This window comes from Equus przewalskii, chromosome 5, assembly GCF_037783145.1.
Source record: "Equus przewalskii isolate Varuska chromosome 5, EquPr2, whole genome shotgun sequence".
Classification (NCBI taxonomy): Eukaryota; Metazoa; Chordata; class Mammalia; order Perissodactyla; family Equidae; genus Equus; species Equus przewalskii.
In genome coordinates this window covers 14,069,568-14,088,898 of record NC_091835.1, presented here as the reverse complement: position 1 = coordinate 14,088,898, position 19,331 = coordinate 14,069,568, and the positions used below count along the sequence as shown (strand labels likewise).

Here is a 19,331-nt window from a genome sequence, read left to right as displayed (position 1 = left end):
TCCTTAGCAAAAAGAGGAGGATTGGCTGCAGATGTTAACTCAGGGCTAACCTTCCTCAAAAAAAAAAAAAATATATATATATATATATACACACACACACACAATATTCAGGAAAGAAACAAATGGTCTTTATTTTTATTTTTACTCTCTTTAATAAACTGCTACAAAGTGAAAGAAAGGTTTCCCCTTTCCCATGAAACTTTAGAAAATGGTCTGAAAGAACTTGGCTTCCAAAGATGGAAGCTATTAATTTGTTCTGTTTTGAGAAAAGCAGTTTAAACACTTTCACCCTTAGTAAACAATGACTTACGAAAAATCACTAATGTAATCTATTTGGGCTGTGAAAAAAGCATATCTTGTCAAATGATCTGAGATGGTAGTAATGGATAATCATTCATCTTTACTATAGAAATTAAGAATCTCATCACTTCTCCCCAGTTAACACATAAGACTGAGGTTTTGCCCCTCACTTCGCTAAAACATGACTTATCTAAGATCAATATGTTGTTAGAAATATAACTTCCAGATTATACCCCTTGTTCGAGTTCCCTGAAGCCTGGTGACCTCCGGGCCCTTGGTGAACATCAACAAATCTTCACGACCCTCCCACTGGGACCAAATATAACCTCTGGTTCTCTCTCAACATTTTGCTCCCGGGAGATCAGATTTGAGATATGTATTCGATGCAACATGTGTTCCACTTTCCAACTGGCTAACGGCAGATATGGAGGGGCTTCCTAGTCACAAATAAAAAAGGAAGAAAAATTAACAGAACAATGACAGGTCAGGGGTCATGGCCATAGGACGGTGCTTCTGGACTGAGGGCAGCTTTCCATCCTGCATCCTGTGCTAATTCACTTTGCTCGTCTCTGGTTCCGCCAAGCATCACTCTAGCACCATGAGCCATGGCTGCTTGCGCATGCTCACTAGTAACAGCCCCAAGGGGCAAAGGTAAACACTGATATTTCTCGGCAATTATTGCAAACACACTAACCCTCCCCATGCCCTACCAAAGCTTCTAGATAAAGGGATAGTCAACTCTTCTGAGAGATGCTAATAAACTCGCAGACTGTTTTTCCGTTACCTTTACAAAGTATTTCATTGGCAAACACCAGAAAATATAGCACCTTTTACCATGACATGTCAGAATGCTCTTTAAAGGCCCCAATCCACACACCACTTCCTAATACACATTCAAAACCCCAAACTCTCTGCCATTTACACTCTTCAAGACGGGGATCTCCTCATCAGTCTTGCTAGGAGAAATGGACGTTTTTCATTTTACTTTTGCTTCTCTCTACGCAGCAGCCCTCAGAACAGAAAACTAGTTACTGCAATTCTACCGGACCAGTTCAGGAAAATTAAAACCCTAAGCTTTGTGGCTTCACCTGACTTTTTCAGCTTTGAACGGGTCCACGGTTCACCACACAGCAAATTGGTGAGCTTCAGTTCAGTAACAGAGCCCCTGCTTTGTCATTATGGGCAACATAAAAGGGGAACCGAGGACTATCGGTAGTGAGTGCAGAGATGGCTAAAGACCCCTTTCACCTGTACATCCGCCCTGCCAAGGAAGACCGGAGAGGAGGTAATTCTACCGTCGTCCCAAACTGTTCTCGTTCCACCACATCTCATTTCTCACAGGAGACTGAGCTTTCTGACTAGCCTGCCTTCTAAGAATTGCTTATCGGAAGCAGAATTCCATTACCAAATAGTTTACATGACCCTTGCATGAGACATGAATTTGATCCACAGGTGCCCATATCTCCTGTCACTGCCTGGAAAAAACGTAGTTTGCTACTGATTCATAGTAATAATCCAAGAATTATGTTTATTTTTCTAAAGAAATAAACTGTCCAAATAAACTTTAGAAAAGCTGATTTTAATCCTAATCTCTATCATTCCAAAATATATGAAAAACATTTGAATCACTATTTCACGCTCCCAAAATGATTGCCAAAACCTATAGTAGGATTTTTTAGGCAAAATACTGAAAGCATTTTCCGAGGAAGAAGATAAACTAAGTCAACAGCACCCCGCTGTGGCAATAGACGGGAATACAAACTATAATTAAAACCATTATTTTATAAGGGTCTTCTAAAAAACTTCCTGTAGAAGTGTATTTATAAAGGCCTAAAGACTCATGCGAATCCCCTCCCTTACCTTCAGGCAGAGCCACTGTAGCATCATCTCACCAATTTGGGAATCTGCTGTGGTTTTAAGGTCTCCAGAAGGAAGATTCCATGACCTCTCTCCTGGTAAAACATTCCAGGATTTTACTCTCAGGTCTAATAAAAATACTTTAAACCACAGCAGGCACCCATTTCCTCTAGTTAAACCTGCCTCTTTGGTTGAGATGAGAAACAGATGGTCTCTATCCTTTATTCCTTGACGTCTGTATACATCGTTAAGGCCGTGGAGAGGGGACCATAGCAAAAGTGTATGAAATGGATTTGGTCAGAGGAACTCATCGTGGTTTATCTACAAATCCTTCCAGAGTAGGATCCGAAAATACCAGGTCCACTGCTAAGAGGAGAGGGTGGGTTTTAATGCACCAGATTGTGCAAAGCAAAGATCTTCATTTCCAGAAACTTCAGCTTGCCTTCCTGTAAGGTGAATCACTGTGCCCTCTGACCCCGTCCCCTTTACACCAACCTCAGCTCTTCTCGGGGGTGATGCCCAAACTGGTTTTAACCCCCGAGAGATATTTGAATAACAGTATCTATTGTTTTAACTTTTTCACCCTTTGCACATCATCTGACGATGGGATAGAACTGAAATTAAATTTTCATCTTTCTCTTTTCTTCTCTTTAAAGTCGAGCATAATTATACTTTTTCTATTACTGAACTGAAGGCTACTTTACACTTTTCCCGCTTAACACTTTAAATATTAATGAAGTTGTGATTTCTTTTTTTGTTATTCACTTCAGCATTTCCTAATGATTTTCAAATTATAGAACAAAGTGAGGTCTGTCCAGTAATTCTGTTTACTTGTTTTCAGAAAGTTGGTATAGAGGACTGTGTTTCTTTTTTCTCTTTTTTTCAGTAAACGATTGCTATTTTATTATTATTGTTAATTTGGGTAATTAAGAATGTAGACTTCTAGTTATATCTCTAGATAACATCTGTTTCTAGAATCCAATTGGTGTAAAGATTAGCTTTGCCTTATATTTTTCCATAGAAGTGAGTTTTTAAAGGATGAATTAAACAGAATGATGTCTTCTTTGTGGTAGGTAAAGATGAAATATGCACAGACTTATTTGGGGGGTCTTCGATTTTAAAACAACACAATATAATAAATGCCAATTTTGCATTCTATAATGACTTTGCATCTTTTCTTTAAAAAGGAAAAGACAGATTCATGGAAACTACTAGCAATAATTACCCATTCCATGAGTGCATGTAGTATGTTCCATGATTGCAGGTAGACAAGACCTATCGTAAAGGAACAGCCAATTGCATATTCTTGCCTAAAACATCATTATAAATTAAATATGGGCCATATACTCATTTGTAGTTTGTTGATATTTATGCTTGTCCTTAATCGTATTCTACAATGTCTGTAGTTAACCCATATGCAATCTATTTTAATCTAAAATTGGCAAACAAAAAAGGGGGGACACAAGTTGGGACACAATGGCTGGTTTTTTTTTCTTTATTCATTCACATGTAATCATTGCCCAGTGCTGAATTTGGTGACTGTCAAAAGATTTCTAGTCCAAATGAATGCAGCTACATTAACTTAGAAGATCATTTCCTCCCTCTAGTGGGGATGAACGGTATAAAAAATTTGCAGCAGGAATTCACTCTAAAATAACACCGGATTGCAGCTCAGGATTGCAGGAAAGAACACGGCACGAAGAGTGATAAGAGGTTCAAGTCCCAGATCTGCCATTGCTAACTGTGTGCACCTGAGACTTCATCTGACCTCTTGTTTCTCATCAGACGCAGAGTAACAATTATGATTTGCAGGACTGCTGTGATGGTCACAGGAGAAAATGTTAAGTCAAATGTATTTAGAAATTGACCAAACAAAAATTGACTTTGTTCTTTTTTTAAAGAAAATACAAGCAAAATAATATCTTTAATCAGTTGATTTGATCCTGTGATGGCCAAACTCTAAGAGAGCCCCCATGGTCCCTCCCTCCTGGTTCACAGAGCATTCAGAGTGGAGAAACAGCCTTTCGAGGTGACCGGACATCACCTTCCCAGTAAGGAAGCAAACTGGCATCATGGGCCATGTGACACTCAACTCAAACCTAATCACAGAGAAACAATCAGACACATCAGAACTGAGGGTTACTCTGAAAAAAACCCCAAACGGTTCTGGACACTGGAAATTTCCGTATCTTGAAAAATCAATGAGGCTGAGAAACAGTCATGATGATAGGAGATTTAGAAAATGAACTATGAGAAATAAATGTAATATATGATCCTTGATTGGATCCTGGATGGGGGAAGGGCATAGCATTGGGGCACTTGCAAAGATTTGAAAGTGGGCTTTATGTAAGACCATAATATTGAATCATTATAATTTCCTTGACTGGTTTTTAAGTGTGATTGTTTAAAAGAATGTCCTTGGTCTTACAAGATACAAGTTTAAATATTTAAAGATGAAGTGTTATGATTAAAATGTGTGTGCGTGTGTGTGTGTTTAAAAGTATACAGGTGTGCTAGCTTCCCTACTTTTCTGTCACTGGGAAATTTTCAAAATAAAAAGATGCGAAACAGACAAATGAATGTTCTTAGATATTCTACCAGTTGAAGATTCAGTTAACAATTTCTTCTTTAATTGTCAATTGTCTTTAATTGGACAATTGTAATAGTAATTGTCCAGGACAGGGCTCCCATCTACAGCCATCCCCACCTTTACCTGAGGCATCAGTTAGATGATCTCAGGTGATCAGAGTTTGAATTATAAAGAAACAGCCCTCAGCAAACTTCTACCGAATATTGTAGGTGGGTCACTTTCCCTGTTTGTAAAATGAGAATAATAATAAGGATCATGTTTATGGTACCTAACTCTCCAGGAACGTTACCATTTGCTCTTCATCCTCTTATAATTTTTCCTCCAATTTTTTCCCACCTCAACATTTGTTGCTACTACTGTAATGCTGAAGTGCCTGCATCTTTGTCCACATTGGACCCTTTCAGACTCCCTGCTCTGCTGCAAATCTTCTTATCTCTGTCTGTAATGGCCTTCCACCCTCTTTTATTAAAACATGGGTCAAATTTCACTTCCTCTTCAGGAAAATCACGCTTGACCACCTTCAAACTCACAGAGTTAATCTCTCTTCTGTGCATTCTCCTCTTAATTACACTAATTGCAAATGTGTGCGTGTGTGTGAAATTCCTTTGAACATAAGGAGTTTGTATCAACCATGGGGCATCTATCAGAATATGAGGTGCTCATCAAGTGGACAATGAGTGTTTGTTGAGTGAATGTATGAAAGCAACCTGCAAACCCTAAAGTGCTAATGCTAATTACTGCAAAGTGTCAATGACAGTTACACATGTTAGTGATTAATAATGACAGTTATATATGTTATCAGTATTTGGTTGTTGGTGCAAGAGATGCAAGGCTAAATAGGGGGCACAGGACAGAGAGACTGGATAATTTTGTGTGAGGTAGGCGATTTTTGAGCATGAAGGTTTTGGAAAAAGAAGGAGAAGGTAAAATGGCCCCAAAATTAATTTTACCCACATTATCTCTTTGCCCAGACCTCAGATGACAGTTTGCAGAGCTGTTTGCAGAGCTGTGGCATGAAGGTTATCAGACCTCTGTTAGAAAGTTTGCATCTAACAATATCCTCCAGTGAATCCTGTTGTCCCAGGTCCAGCCACTCCACCCATTGCCCCTGGGAGTGGCTAGAAGGGAGGGGAAAATGATGGACAGGATGAGGAGGGAAGAAAAGACATGATGTGTTCTGCTCCAGACCAGCCCCTTGGCCTCACTCCTCCACCTCACTTCTTTCCATCTCCAGGATGAATATTGAAATGTCTCTCTCCTGCTGGGACCTCCAGGATCCATCCTTACTTTTCAAGTAGGTGGGGAGAGATGAGGCGCTGCCCTCTTCTGGCAGCTTTAGCAAATGCTCGCACACAGTTCCTTACACAGTTAAGAAGTTGTGTTTAAACGGTCCCCCTTGTATGACCCATTTTAAGACAGTATAGCATGAAGGTAGATTTCCTTTTAATTAAATACATGATAGTAGCAAATAGCTCTTTGTCACTGAGAGTTTTCACATCTTTTTAAATTTTGAACTTTTTACCCTTGTATTCAAATTTGCCTGCAGGAGTAGTTTTAGAAATTCTGTGGGTGCAACACAGGTGCTGGGTCAGCCAAGGGATGAGTTCTCCTGTGTTTAAGGCACCTGCCCAGCAAATCTGGGGCAAAGCAATACAAAAAAAGAGAGAGAGTCAGACAGAAAGGAGAAGAGTTCAGCTTCAACAACCTTATGCAAAATTTTGTAAAGAGAAAACTTAAATGAAGTTAATTAGAATATATAAAGACTGTGATACTGTGATTCATAAGAAATATGTATTTGGTCTCCCCCCCCCCCCAATTCCTGGCAGGGAGCTCCTAAAACCCTTGGAATTTCCTATGATGAGAACAATAAAGATATGTTTTATGTTAATGAAGTAACTTTTGGAAAGCACCTAAGGAGGGGGCGCTGGCTGCCAGTGGAGACAACCATGTGATTAGAGGGTTGGAACTTTCCGTCTCTCCCCTGACCTCCGGGGAGGGGCTGGAGCTTGAGTTCAATGGTCAGTGGCCAATGATGACTGTGTAATGAATCATGGCTGTGTAATGAAGCCTCCATGAAAACCCAAAGGACTGGGTTCCGAGAGCTTCAGGGGTGGTGAATATGTGGAGAATCAGGGAGAGTGGAGAACCCAGGGAGCATGGATGCTCCAGCCCTTTCCCCTTACCTTGCCCTGTGCATCTCTTCCATCTGGCTGTTCCTCAGTTATATCCTTTTATAACAAACCAGTGATCTAGTAAGTAAAATGTTTCTCTGAGTTCTGTGAGCTGCTCTAGCAAATTAATTGAACCCAAGGAGGGGGTCATGGGAATCTCTGAGTGTAGTCGGTTGGTCAGAAGCACAGGTGATAACCTGGACTTTCGACTGGCATCTGAAGTGGGAGCAGTCTTGTGGGACTGAGCCCTTAACCTGTGGGATCTGGTGCTATCTCCAGGTAGATAGGGTCAGAACTGAGTTAAATTGTAGGATACCCAGCAGATATTGGAGAACTGCTTAGCAGTATGGGGAAAAAAAGAAAAAAACCCACATATCAGAATCTAAATTGACAAATACACATTGTGGTTGGTGACAGAAGTATACATGTTATGTAAGTTTTTGCATTATTTTAAAAGATGAAATTTTATATTTAACTATAGGGAGAGGGCTTCATCATCACTTCTATTAGGGACTGTAAAGGTCTTAATTTGCTCTGTTCCCAATTTATGTTCTGTTCTAACCATATACTTGCATCGTTAAAGTTTATCTTTCTAAAGTGGTCCCGATGATACACACTTTCTCCGTCTGTTAATAAAGCTGCTTTTTTAAAAAGTCACTTTTTAGGAGTGCGTTTAATAGAGATTTCCCTTTCACTGCGAATTGCAGCCCTTGTGTTACCTCTCTCGATGCCATTTGCATTTCAGTCTTCTTTGTTAACACTTGTCTCGCATCCTCCATCAGCAGGTAAAACTAGTTAATTAACTTAACTAGCTATGGTGGGCATATGTGACGACTAGTAAAGAGCCACCTATCAGGAACCCAAATGCTTCTGCAAATTATACCCGTTTTACAATGAGATGCTTCTCTGTTTCCACCTTCAGCATTAATTGATTTATTTATTCAAGATTAAGTAGGGCAACTAGAGAGTTCCAAGGTGAAAATAAACATCCCAGCTCTCAAAGAGCCTGCAACCTAATGCAAACAATTATAGGCTGCATCTTTGAGGTCAAAAGAGATGCTCCTTGGAAAAATGAAAAAGGAGTTCTGTTGTCAAATGTATTTGAAAAACATGGCATAGCATATCTTCCTCTTTGCAATTTCCAATGCACTTCTACAAATTAAAAACTCTGATAACAAAGAAATTTATCTAAGCCGACCTTTCCCCAGACTGCTTTCCTGGATAACAGAATAGAGGATCACATCCCTCAGATAATATTCCCTTTTAAATACAAAAATAAGGTTATTTATGGTTATGGACTGTAAGTACAAAGTTCAAGGGAGAGATGGAGAAGATAGATATCTTTGGGAGGGTTGGGACAGCCTCACTGTTGGGGAGAACACACTTGATCCCAGACTTGAAGGATGAGTAATAGTTTACCAGGAGCCCAGGACTAGAGAGGGTGTTCCAAGAAGAAGCTAAGTATTAGGAAAATCTTGGAGGTATCCCCGAGGCATCTGAAAGTGAGGAAGAATCAGAGAGGTATGTGGATGGGCATGAGGTGTGTAGATAGGATGTTGGATAATGAAGCTGAACAGGAAGGCCACGACCAGATGACAGAGGCCTTGAAATCCATGCAAAACAGTTTATCTTCCATCCTGTAGGCAATGGGCAGATTTACAGAATTTACATGAAGGATTCAACACATGATCACTCGCCTGCTGATATGGAGGATGGATCTGGGGAGAGAGGGGGAGACTAGAGACAAGTTTGAGGTGGGGAAAAGGGTAAGAGACATTGACTCTATCATAAAACCTCATGGTCATCTTGCAAGACACGTTTGGATCCGAGAGAAGCCATACCCTGAAGCTGCTGGAGTGGGAGTACGGCCCTCTCTTCTGCTCTCCCGTCCTGTGGCTTGTCTTGCTTCCCCCAGTGCACCATGGATTCTTAGAGGCAAGACATAATGCCTTGCACCTCTTTGCTCAAACAAAATGTTAAATAAAAAAGAGCCCATGTGTTGAATAAATAAATATCTGAAAATAAGCATTTACATTTAAACATTCTTGTTTAAAATGTGCTTTCATATTCATTATCTCATTTCATATGGATGCAGATGCAGAAATCAAAATATCTAGCAATTCCATGAGGCCCAGGGAAAGCAACCATTGGGTGTAAGGGCTTCCAATGTAAGACTTCTCCAAAGGTCCCTTGTTTCATTATTTAGGTTTATATCAGACAAGTGACAGCACAGATTGGGTTCCTTCCTAGGTTGTATCCTGAATGACAAGTGACTTTGGCTCTGTTGCCTTCTCCTGCAAAGCCTCCAGCCCTTTCATATGCAAAGTTGACTGGGTTGGGTAAGATTACTCTTGACACCTTTTGGTCCTTCAAATAACTTCCTCATTTTCTGGGAACTAAGTCATTAAATGCAACATTCCAAATACCATCCCTGTCAAAACAGCTGACAACCAGGGATGATTAACCAGCTCTAATGCGGCATTTACTTGAGGAAACAAAGGCTTTGAGGTGACAGGATGCTTGTTTTCTCGCCCCTTTAAAGTGTCTGTTCATGGGATTGCTGTGGAAGCCCAGAGCCAGATACATCTCTGTGAATACATTATTTGTCTTCTGTGTGCTGTTGGTTAAATTTTGCCCATTCTCTAGAAGCTGGTGTTTATGTGTGCCTGTTTGTGAGGGGTGTATTTTCTTTTCAGAATGTGGAAAGAGTTTGTGCACTCAAGTGTTCATGTTCTCATGGACACGCACATACGCACACACATACACCGGCATGGCTGATTTCTCACAACCCCAGTCCACGGTCCACAAGAGAATGATACAACCACTGAGTGATGCCTGGCTTCCTTCCAGGAGTTACATTCCCAGCCCCATGTCACCCTGGGAGAGCCTGCTCTTCCATGGCACCTTTTCAGTTGAAGTCTTAGTTGAATTTTACCCTCCGCTATGTAGCTTTTAATCTAGAAAAGTTAAAAGGCAAGACCTGGGAAATTAAAGAATGATTAAATAAATAGATGAATGAAAGTGAAGGAAGGTGAGTTTTATGAAGAGAACAAATGCAGAGAGGCAGCTATTTCCAGTAGAAAATAAAGCAAAAGTTTAGTAGATAGTAGCACCCGGGCTTACACCTCATGTCCATATAGCCACTTAAGACCTTCACCAGGTAAGAAACTCTCCAGCCTCAGTCTTCTCATCAGCGAAATGGGGGAAATATTGCCTACTACATACACTGTGAGAATAAAATGAGATAACAGAACCTTCTGAACACTGTGCCAAGCATACAATAAGCCCCCAAGGAAAGCCATTTTAGGAATCTGCTTTATTTGGGGGAGGTGCTTTCAATCTGAAGGATAGTGTTTACTGGCAGCACAGAATAGAGAACAAAGATTTGTCCAGCAGGTGAGCTTGGTGGAGAAACTAAAGATCTGGAGTGAGGCCTTTCCACTGTGGAAGTTTTTATTATTGTGGGTCGTGTAGTGCAACTCTGAGCCAACATTAATACAGTGTAAACATTTATGCTCAATCCACGTGTACCTTAAGTTGGAGGTAAATTTACTCACTAGTTAGGGAGACTTTTCAGAAAAGAATCCTAAGCCGTATGTTTCAAACATGTTAACGGCAAAAGCAATCAAGAAGGAATTCTTCCATTCAGCCAAGCTTTCTCTGCTCCTCTACTGTCAGTCTGCAAAGTAGGGATAAAGATCTCCTCTCCTGGAGCCTCGGGTTGGATTTAGGGAATTACAACTCACAGAAGATGCCATCAGTCCTAATGAAAATAGTTGCATCTATTCATAAATAATGCACAACCCTTAGAGGTCCCCGTCCCAAAAGTATAGACAAGTATATTTAAAAGTTAGACAATCCAAGACAGCAAGATTAGAGTAATGAAAAAGATTTAAAACAAATATCATCAAAAGAGTTTGTCCTGGGTTTCTATAAGCATTCTGCTTATTATCCCAAACAGGATAATCTTCTCTGTCACCAATCAGTTGTGTTTTGATTGGATTATTTTTAAAACCCAAGTACAGATGGCAAAGAGCACCTAAGACACTAGGTGGCGCTATGTGTCCACCTTAATGCTATGCTGCTTTCCCCAAGCTATGTTGCCGGCCCTATCTAGAGTTGGATGTTCATTTCAATAGCTTCAGCCAGTTATGGGGAAAGTTTCTAGGACGTGGACTTCTGTTAGTCACTGGCAGCAGAACACGACCATGGGATTTAGCTCTCAACTGAAGTTATCAAGCTGTAAAACTTAAATGCCCCTTCAATAGCTATCTGTGTACCACTCAAACAAGATCTCCAGTTATAAATTCATAATTTGTCCTCTAGATAGAGGATCAAAGCTTCTCTTTCAATTATAGACATTTTGAATAAACATAGAAGTTAAATATTTTTCAACTGCCGCCCAGAGTCTCTATTTTCTAAGTTTTTAATAAAAATTGACACGGAATTGGAAACTTTAAAGATCTACTTGAAAACACACGGAAGAAGCTAATGTGACAGTAAATGGATTTAAAATCTTCAGCTCCGTGTCCCCAGGCACATTCGTATTATTGTTAATTTAGTAAACTACACCATTCTTCATATTTGAACAGGAATAAATGAAGATCCAAAAGATTTTTTAAAAAATAATATTCCATTGACTCCGATTTAGCTTAAGAAATACTAAGCAGAGTCAACTCAAATGCATTATTTGGTAGGCATTCACTTGGCAAGACTGAATGGTGTTAAAATTCGGGCCTCATGTTTGTATAACCATTTATAATGCATTATCCTTAATATTTTCTCATTAAAAGGAAAATGAAAAACAAAAACAAGCTAAATCAATATAATGGGCATAGAAAAGTTAAATCAATATAATGGGATATAATATTATAATGGGCATGCTTGTGGGTAAGTACTTGGGCATATAAGAAAGAAAGGCATTGAAATTGTGGGCTGGAAGCTTTTAGTAATTGGAAGCTTTAGTAAATGCTGGAGTTGGCAATAAACGTGTTGTGTCTGCATCTTTTGTCCTGACCCTAGCAGATAACAGCTTCCTATGCAGCCTTAACATTTTCATTATGGTCATTCACACTTTAACATACATAGGAGAGAAAAGTAGGATTAGGGGACAGGTGGCATTTCTGAAGTGGTACCCTTAGTCGATTTCTACTCACTTTGATTCCAAGCAGCAAGAGGGATCTACGAGGTAAGAAGAAATGCCCAACATGGACTCCCTATCCTATGGGAAATGACGGAGCATCTAATTTCCTTTGGAGGGGAAGGAATAATGAATATAATCATATCAAGTGTATCAGGGAGGGGGTGGGAGAAACCAGTCTGTCTCAGATGCTGGCAATAAGGAGAGGCATTGTCTGGAGAATTCAAAATCAGTAATAAGACTGACTAAAAATCTGTTTTCTATTATCACCACATGCTAGCAGTTCTAGTCAAGGTCAGTGACATGGGGGTAGACGGAACCATTCGCTCTGTGCCCACCCCCTTTAGAATACCACTGACTAGAATGACTCTCTTCCTTAGGATTTTCCAACAAAAGGGAAAGTCGAATTTTTGGAAGAAGGAGACACTAGAAGCGAAAAGAAAAAGAATAATTATTTTTCTAGCATGTAATGTCTGCCCAGGACTCTGCATACATAGGTTATCTCATTAATCCATAGCAACAACTAGACAAGGCAGATAATACTGCCTCATTTTACAGATAAGAAAACAGACTCTGAAAAGCTGAGCAAATGTATTCGGGGTTACACACCTACCAACCGGTGGAGCCAGGATTTGAAAAGAATTCTTACCTCCTCTAAATCTCAGGTTTCTGTCCAGCTAAGTAGATAAGATCATAGACTCTGACATTTAATAATAGGTACAAAACTTGGACAACGTATGTAACCTCACTTTAGTCTCCTGAGTTGTAATGTGGGGTAATAACAGTGCCCATGGGTAGGACTGCAGAGAGCACGTCTACCACGATGTGAGGGAAACTCTCAGTACCATCCCGGCACGCAGTAAGCACATCAGAGATGACGATAAGTGGCATATGGTTTCCATCATGCAAACGTCATCTAAGAACCCTAAAGAACTTCTTATCTCTTCCAGGCCTTACAGGATGCCGGAGTATATACTTAAGCTACTTCACAATTCTACCTGCAGCCATGATGGGTTAAGGGAGCAGCTCTGATACTGAGGAGAGGAACACACGCATGTTTTGGGGACAATGACAGAGTCTGATGGCAGACACCCTCAGAGTTCAATTGCCCCATCCACACCTCTATTTGTCAATTGGTGCAAGACTTCTTAGAGAACGTCCTCTTGTTTATTACACTCTGCCTGCTACGCCAAGGGAGCAAATGGCAAGATTATTGGGGAGGGGGATTGGAATGAGGACAAAGGGATGGTTTGTTTAGTTTCATTCTACTTAATATTGAGTTATCGAGTTATTGAGACTGGTCACGAGACTACCGGCCTTTAAAAAGTGACTCCAAATATTCTGCCACTTGAAATATACAAAAGTTAATAAGCACACAATGCCTAAATAATATGTCAAAATTTCTCAGCCAATACTGTAGTTGCAAAAAGTAATCTGAGTTTCTGCCATCTGAACTCTTTGTATGAAAGTGGAAATCACATAATGCCAATATTTCATGACACGTATTACTGGATTTGACTGGTATTTAAAGGTAATAACAAAATATTATTTCTTCTTTAACACTATAAAGAGTCCCACAAGGTACTGTAGGCTAACATTTTTATAAACCAATTGGACAGGACTATAGAGAGCACACATAGGATAATGCTTTTTTTGTTTTTGTTTTTTTTGCAGGGGGCACTTCCATTATTTTAATGCACCCATGCCATAACACATGGCAATAAATCAATATAACCACTGACATTCCTACTTGTAACATGAATTTATTCCATATTTCACAGGGCTAGAGCCAATCTCTTTGGTAAATATCACTATTACAACAAATAACTATAATTTTTTGGTAACATAGTCTTTGTTAACATAGCACTTTATTTTACAATTTGAAGTTAAACCCTTCTCCACCGTGATGGTGACATTGCATTGTAAACTTAGCGGGGTTTTCCAAGTCCTTCCATTGGGCTTTCACACATTTGGAAATATATGTCAGGTCAACTTGTATGCAAACAAATGAAGCAAACCATAGGAGTCATTTAAAATCTATTGCGCAGCATCTAGGACGCTGTAGTGGTGGGAAGCTATGTGTTAATGAAGTGAGTTCAGCTTTTGCTGCTTGGCTGTACATTCTGATTCTGCTCTTCTTCCATTTCCATCATATGATGTAATCTTGAGCGTAAAATCCTATCAGGTGTGTAAAGTTACAAAGGCAATGCAGAATATTCCCTCAGATCTGATAGGAGGAACTGGAATATCACAAAGGCTTAAAGATAAAAGTTTGCTCAACATTTGAGCAAGGGATGTTAGAAAAGAGGCCCCTTCATCACGTTAAGATGGGGTGCATGCTCCCCAACCACATATTCTGTTCCTTCCCTTCCTAACACTGTTTTCTCCCTTCTACCACCAAACCTTCACTCCTAGATGGAAAGCACTTGAAAATGTACATACAACCGATCAGATGAAACTTTATAACACAATGTTCTTGGTCTACAGGACACAGGACAGGAATAAAGCATATATAGTCTTGACCAAAGAAACTATACTCATGCTAATAGTAGTGCAAGAATTCTGAGGAGAAAGTACTATTGATGCTTCTCTGTTCTTAAGATTTGTTTTTGTTTTTCTACTTGATCCTGTGCATTGAAGGTGAAATTAAATAAGGACATATCCTTTAAGGTTATATTATTCAGAGATGTGGGCGGGAACTGAGTAGATGAGATGAGAATTCCTTTTGATGTTGTTGTTTGAGTACTCACCTTAATACACTCAAGTCTCCCTTTGTCTTTAGCCTTCCTCATGCTCTCCAGGCTCCTACAAGTTTTATGTGCAAAGGTCCTGACTATCTGGAAAGTTAAATGAAAGCCCAGAATTCACACAGACCCTGAGGAAGAACAGTGGTCTTGTCAAAGTTTTAAGGCAATTCCTTTCTGAGGCTGTGGGACAAATCAAAACATCCCACTGCTCTGGAGGTTAAGGACTAAGGAAAGGGACAAAATTAGATTGTGTGAGAAAAACATTTTTTCAAGGATATGTGGAGAGAGACACTTATCGAGAGAGATATTTAGTAAGTCAGTAAAAGCTCACTGTGTCACACACTGTGTTGGGCATTGGGGGGAGGCAGAGCCCTTGCCACGGAATCCACCTATTCCTAAGTCCTAAGTCTTAGTCTTTCCTCTGTACTGAGCCCTAATCTTTATCTTTGGATGATGTATCTTCTTTTTTCTTTTAAGGTATCTAGAAAACAATTTTGACATCCAGGCATGTCCAGAAACACACTGTGGCCTTGCATCAAGCTATGGACTCTAACACGTTCTTTTATTACCTAAGAAGGCTAGCCAGATGTTGGCGTGCAGACATAGCTGTGGAGCCTACAGAAAAAGAGAACGCGTTCTGCTCTGCAGGCAGCCCAGGCAGCCTCTCATTACGCCCCAGTGGGGTCATCAAGCTGATGGGGGATATTAGGAGCTTGGAGTGAGTCCAGAGCGTTGCCATCAAAAGAAAGAAACACCTGAGAAATAATCCTGAAGGGGTAAGTTGAAAGGAACTGGGCTTGTTTGCCTGGATAACAGCTTGTAAGTACACAGAAGGGACCAGCCTGGGCGAGGCCTGTCCTGGGTGGTAAGGAGGCAGCTCTCGAACATAGGGACCATGGAAGAGGAGATAATGGCTTTGGAGGTGACGTTTAGATTTCTAAAGAGATTTGGGTCTGTCAGACTTCAAAATGTATGTCCAAAGGAAATTACAGGTGGCTTCCCATTTCCGCAAATCAAAGATAATCCAGTTTAGAACAATAAACAAGCCTGGGGAGAAGGTGAGGTTTCAGGCCAACACTTACATCGCTGATAGCTCTGTGGTTCCTGGATTTGACATGGGGGTCTATTATTCAAAAAATGTGAAGTGTGTGTGTTCATGAGTGAGTGAGTGTGTGTGAGTGTGATTGTGAGCAAGTACATATATGTAGGTGTGTGTATATGAGAGTTTGAGTGTGCATAAGTGTATTGTGAGTGTGAGTGTGTATGTATGTAGTGGAGGGAGTGGCTCTCATCTCCTTCATTCTCAGAAAAATGAATATAAATATTTCTTGGGAACATTTTTCCAAGGAGAGTTGGCACTTCTGTTTAGAGACACACCCTAGCTACTCCATTCTGGAAGGAAAGCATGGCTTTCCCCTGGCCAGGTGCATTAGTTGCTATTCCATCACCTGTTGTAGCAAGACAAGAGACAGTTCCATCTCCAAGGGAAGGTGGGTCACTGAAGGGGTAGGCCTGTTGTCAGCCAGAGACGGAGGAAACACATGAACATCATCTGCTGTCTATAAAAGCACTCACACCTCTTTTTTCTGAGCACACGGCTTTCTACTTTACTACAGAAGAAAAAAAGAGAAAGCGACATATTCTCCAAGTTCGAAATAGGACTTCTGTACAGTTTCACTTTTGTAACTAAGAAAACAAAGTAGCTTTCTCATCGCAGGCACAGAAATCCAGTCTAATTTCCAAAGACTTGCATTATGACAAATGCCAAAATATGTGGCTGTATCACAAAAAAAATTCCAAATGTCCCTCTCCCCTAATTGCACCATGTCTACCCTATTTATTTAGAAGTGAATTAAGATAGAAAAAATCTATTTTTCATCCCTCTGAGTTTCAGAGAGTATTATCTGTTGTGAAGAAAACTCTAAGTGCTTTAGAACTCATAATTTCTTTCCTGAGCCTCTCATTTTCTCTTACACATTTTGAAGTTACAGTCAGATGAGATTATAGATTTCTAAAAATCTTGTGTCTGCTTTAGTTACCTGAAGCCAAAACAGATTGCAAAGCCAAGCAAACGTTGCGTTCGCCTTTGTTTATACACAAATGCCTAGGGTGGGCAGTCACTATGGGTTGTAGACTCCTCTGTGGGTCAGTCAGCAACTACTGTCTGTAGATTCTTTGCAGGGGGTCAGTCATTATTGGCCTAGGCTCCTGGGGATGAGAGTCAGTCACTCTGGGCCATCTCTGTGCATCCCCACTGGAGCAACGTCAAGCACTTCCATCTACTCTTCCTGCAACGCTTCTTAGAAAGTTCCAACCATGACATGAAGTGGTAAGAGGAAAACTAGGACTGGGGGAACTGAAAAGAGAGAAGATGTGAATAACCAATCTGAAAGAAAACACAGTGCCTTTTCTATGAGCCGTACTGTCCCATGATGTGGCTGAAATGGCATAGCGTTCCTAAAGCCAGATCCCTCAGTAGTTAAGCACCACTGGAATTATTTTAGGGCTTAGGGATTACTTTCACTTGTTTTAAACACACCACATGGTTTTCCAATGATTTCCTAGTGAAATCTATTCATCTTGAATTACGCATTCTGAGTTTTAATAAATACCAAGAATCCTGGTGTTGGAAACATGGCTTAAAAAGTGACCAGAGTGAATGTTTGTTAGCTTGATAATGCTTGCTGTCCCATATTCTAGTTGGTGTATAAATGTTCACTCTTAGAGTCAACATGTTTCAATGTCTTTTGCCATTGCCTTGGGTTACTGAGCAAAGGGCTGTGTTATCCTGGCTATAACTTAGAGACATCTCAGTCAAGAGCTTAGGAATTAGGTGAGAAGAGGATATTCAACCAGTACCCACTGACTTTAGTTCAATGCTAAGTCGTAGGAGTGCAGAGCACAGTTCTCCTGAGCCATATTTTCCATCTTAGCTCCAAGATCTAAGAAAAGGTGAATACTAAATCCAGTCACAAGCCACAGAAGAGAGGTTCAGAGGCCAATCTTCTAACTCATAGCCCTGACAGCCCATCTACAATATGGCTGGGAGCCAGAATTTCTGCTGGTCGAGAGGAAACTAACAGCATATAAGCAATGTGAGGAGCGTTTTATGTTGCTGTATTTTGAAGAATGAAGAGCACCCCATCAGGTGAGCAAAGAGTCGATAATGCAAAGGCACATGGATTGGATCTTGTTTCTGTTCTGGAAGTTTACTCCAGGAACCTGCTTTCGCTGAGAGTTGATGGGGCTTAGGATGAACTAATATAAAGATAATTAAGATAAAAGCAAAACAAAATAAAGAGCACAAAACCTCCCTCTGATACTGAGGATAAGGTAACAGCAAGGTACACAGACTTGGAAAATTGATGGTATTAATGCAATCCTCTGCCTGCCGGCTAAAGTTCACTTTTCTCTGTACCTAAATTTTTCAAACTTTAAAAATTGGTAAGTTTAATATTTTTGGAATAGCTTTCATCAACTAAGATGGCTGTTTATCTTAGTGAGATTAATTGTGTTATTTATTCATTAATTCACTGTCTTATTCTTTCTACTTCTTTTATACCCAAAAAGTGTCTGAGTTGGATACATTTAGTTTTGAAGGCATTTAACATTTTAAATTAAGACACAAGAAATTCTAAATGACACTTGAGATGCCTCGAGAGAAGCCTCTCATCTGTCGTGTTTGTAGATACTCTCACATATTCATAAATCAAATCCTGCACATATTTAAGCCAGGCTAAAGTACTAAAAAGCACTATGTCTCCCATTAGAAGGAATGCAATTACTCTGCTTAGTTATGTTTTTAAAATAGCTTGACATTTCAAATAATTGATGAATACATAATTTGCTAATCAGTAATGGACATTTCCCATGGTGGTATCATCGCTAGTTTCACAATTTACTATTTCAGAAGAGTTTTATGAATGCAAAGGTTAGAGCTGAGAAGCAGAGAGAAACCACTCCAGGATGACATTATCCTATTTAACATCCATAATACTTAACAGTAACAACAATTAAGCTTCACAAATTAAGTCAATGTATTGAATTCTTCTTGGATAAATTATAGATGGAACATTTACATGTAGTGATTTTTCCCCATACTAAATTCCCCATACACGATCCTGTACCCAAAAGAACATCAGAGCAACATACTGTACTGTAAAGGATTAAATGATATTTTAGCTTATGCCTTTATTTCTTGTCTCTTTTCTCCAAGTGATAATAGAGATCTCATTTACCATGCATGAACACATGACATTCTCTTACTGAGAACATTTCTGATATTGTTGGTATAGGAGAGAAAAGTCATTTATTAAAGATTGCCTTATTAATCTACAGTTTTTGGTAAACATCTAGATTATCTGGTTGGTCAATTTGTTTTTATGACCTAAGAAAGAAGACTAGCTGCCGTCATCAATCCAAATGAGTTGGTATCAGAATATTTATAAGCACATCGATCTTCACAGTATCTTACAATCATGCTCCAAGCTAAATAAAAATAAAAGTAAAATTGCCACAAATATTAC

The 19,331-nt window shown here is 39.8% G+C and overlaps 1 protein-coding gene across 8 annotated transcripts in view; it reads right to left on the bottom strand.

The window, feature by feature from the left end:
• NYAP2 (neuronal tyrosine-phosphorylated phosphoinositide-3-kinase adaptor 2) overlaps positions 1 to 19,331 on the bottom strand; it is a 257,064-nt gene that overhangs the window by 26,118 nt on the left and 211,615 nt on the right. For 2 of the 8 annotated variants that reach the window (XM_070618408.1, XM_070618411.1), the window contains one exon: positions 13,802 to 19,293. The exons of the other annotated variants lie outside the window; for them this stretch is intronic. In XM_070618408.1, coding sequence (XP_070474509.1) covers positions 19,282 to 19,293 — 12 coding nt within the window. In that variant the 3' untranslated portion in view covers positions 13,802 to 19,281. Of the gene's footprint in view, positions 1 to 13,801; positions 19,294 to 19,331 lie in introns of those variants that run through there. 8 annotated transcript variants of the gene reach the window in all.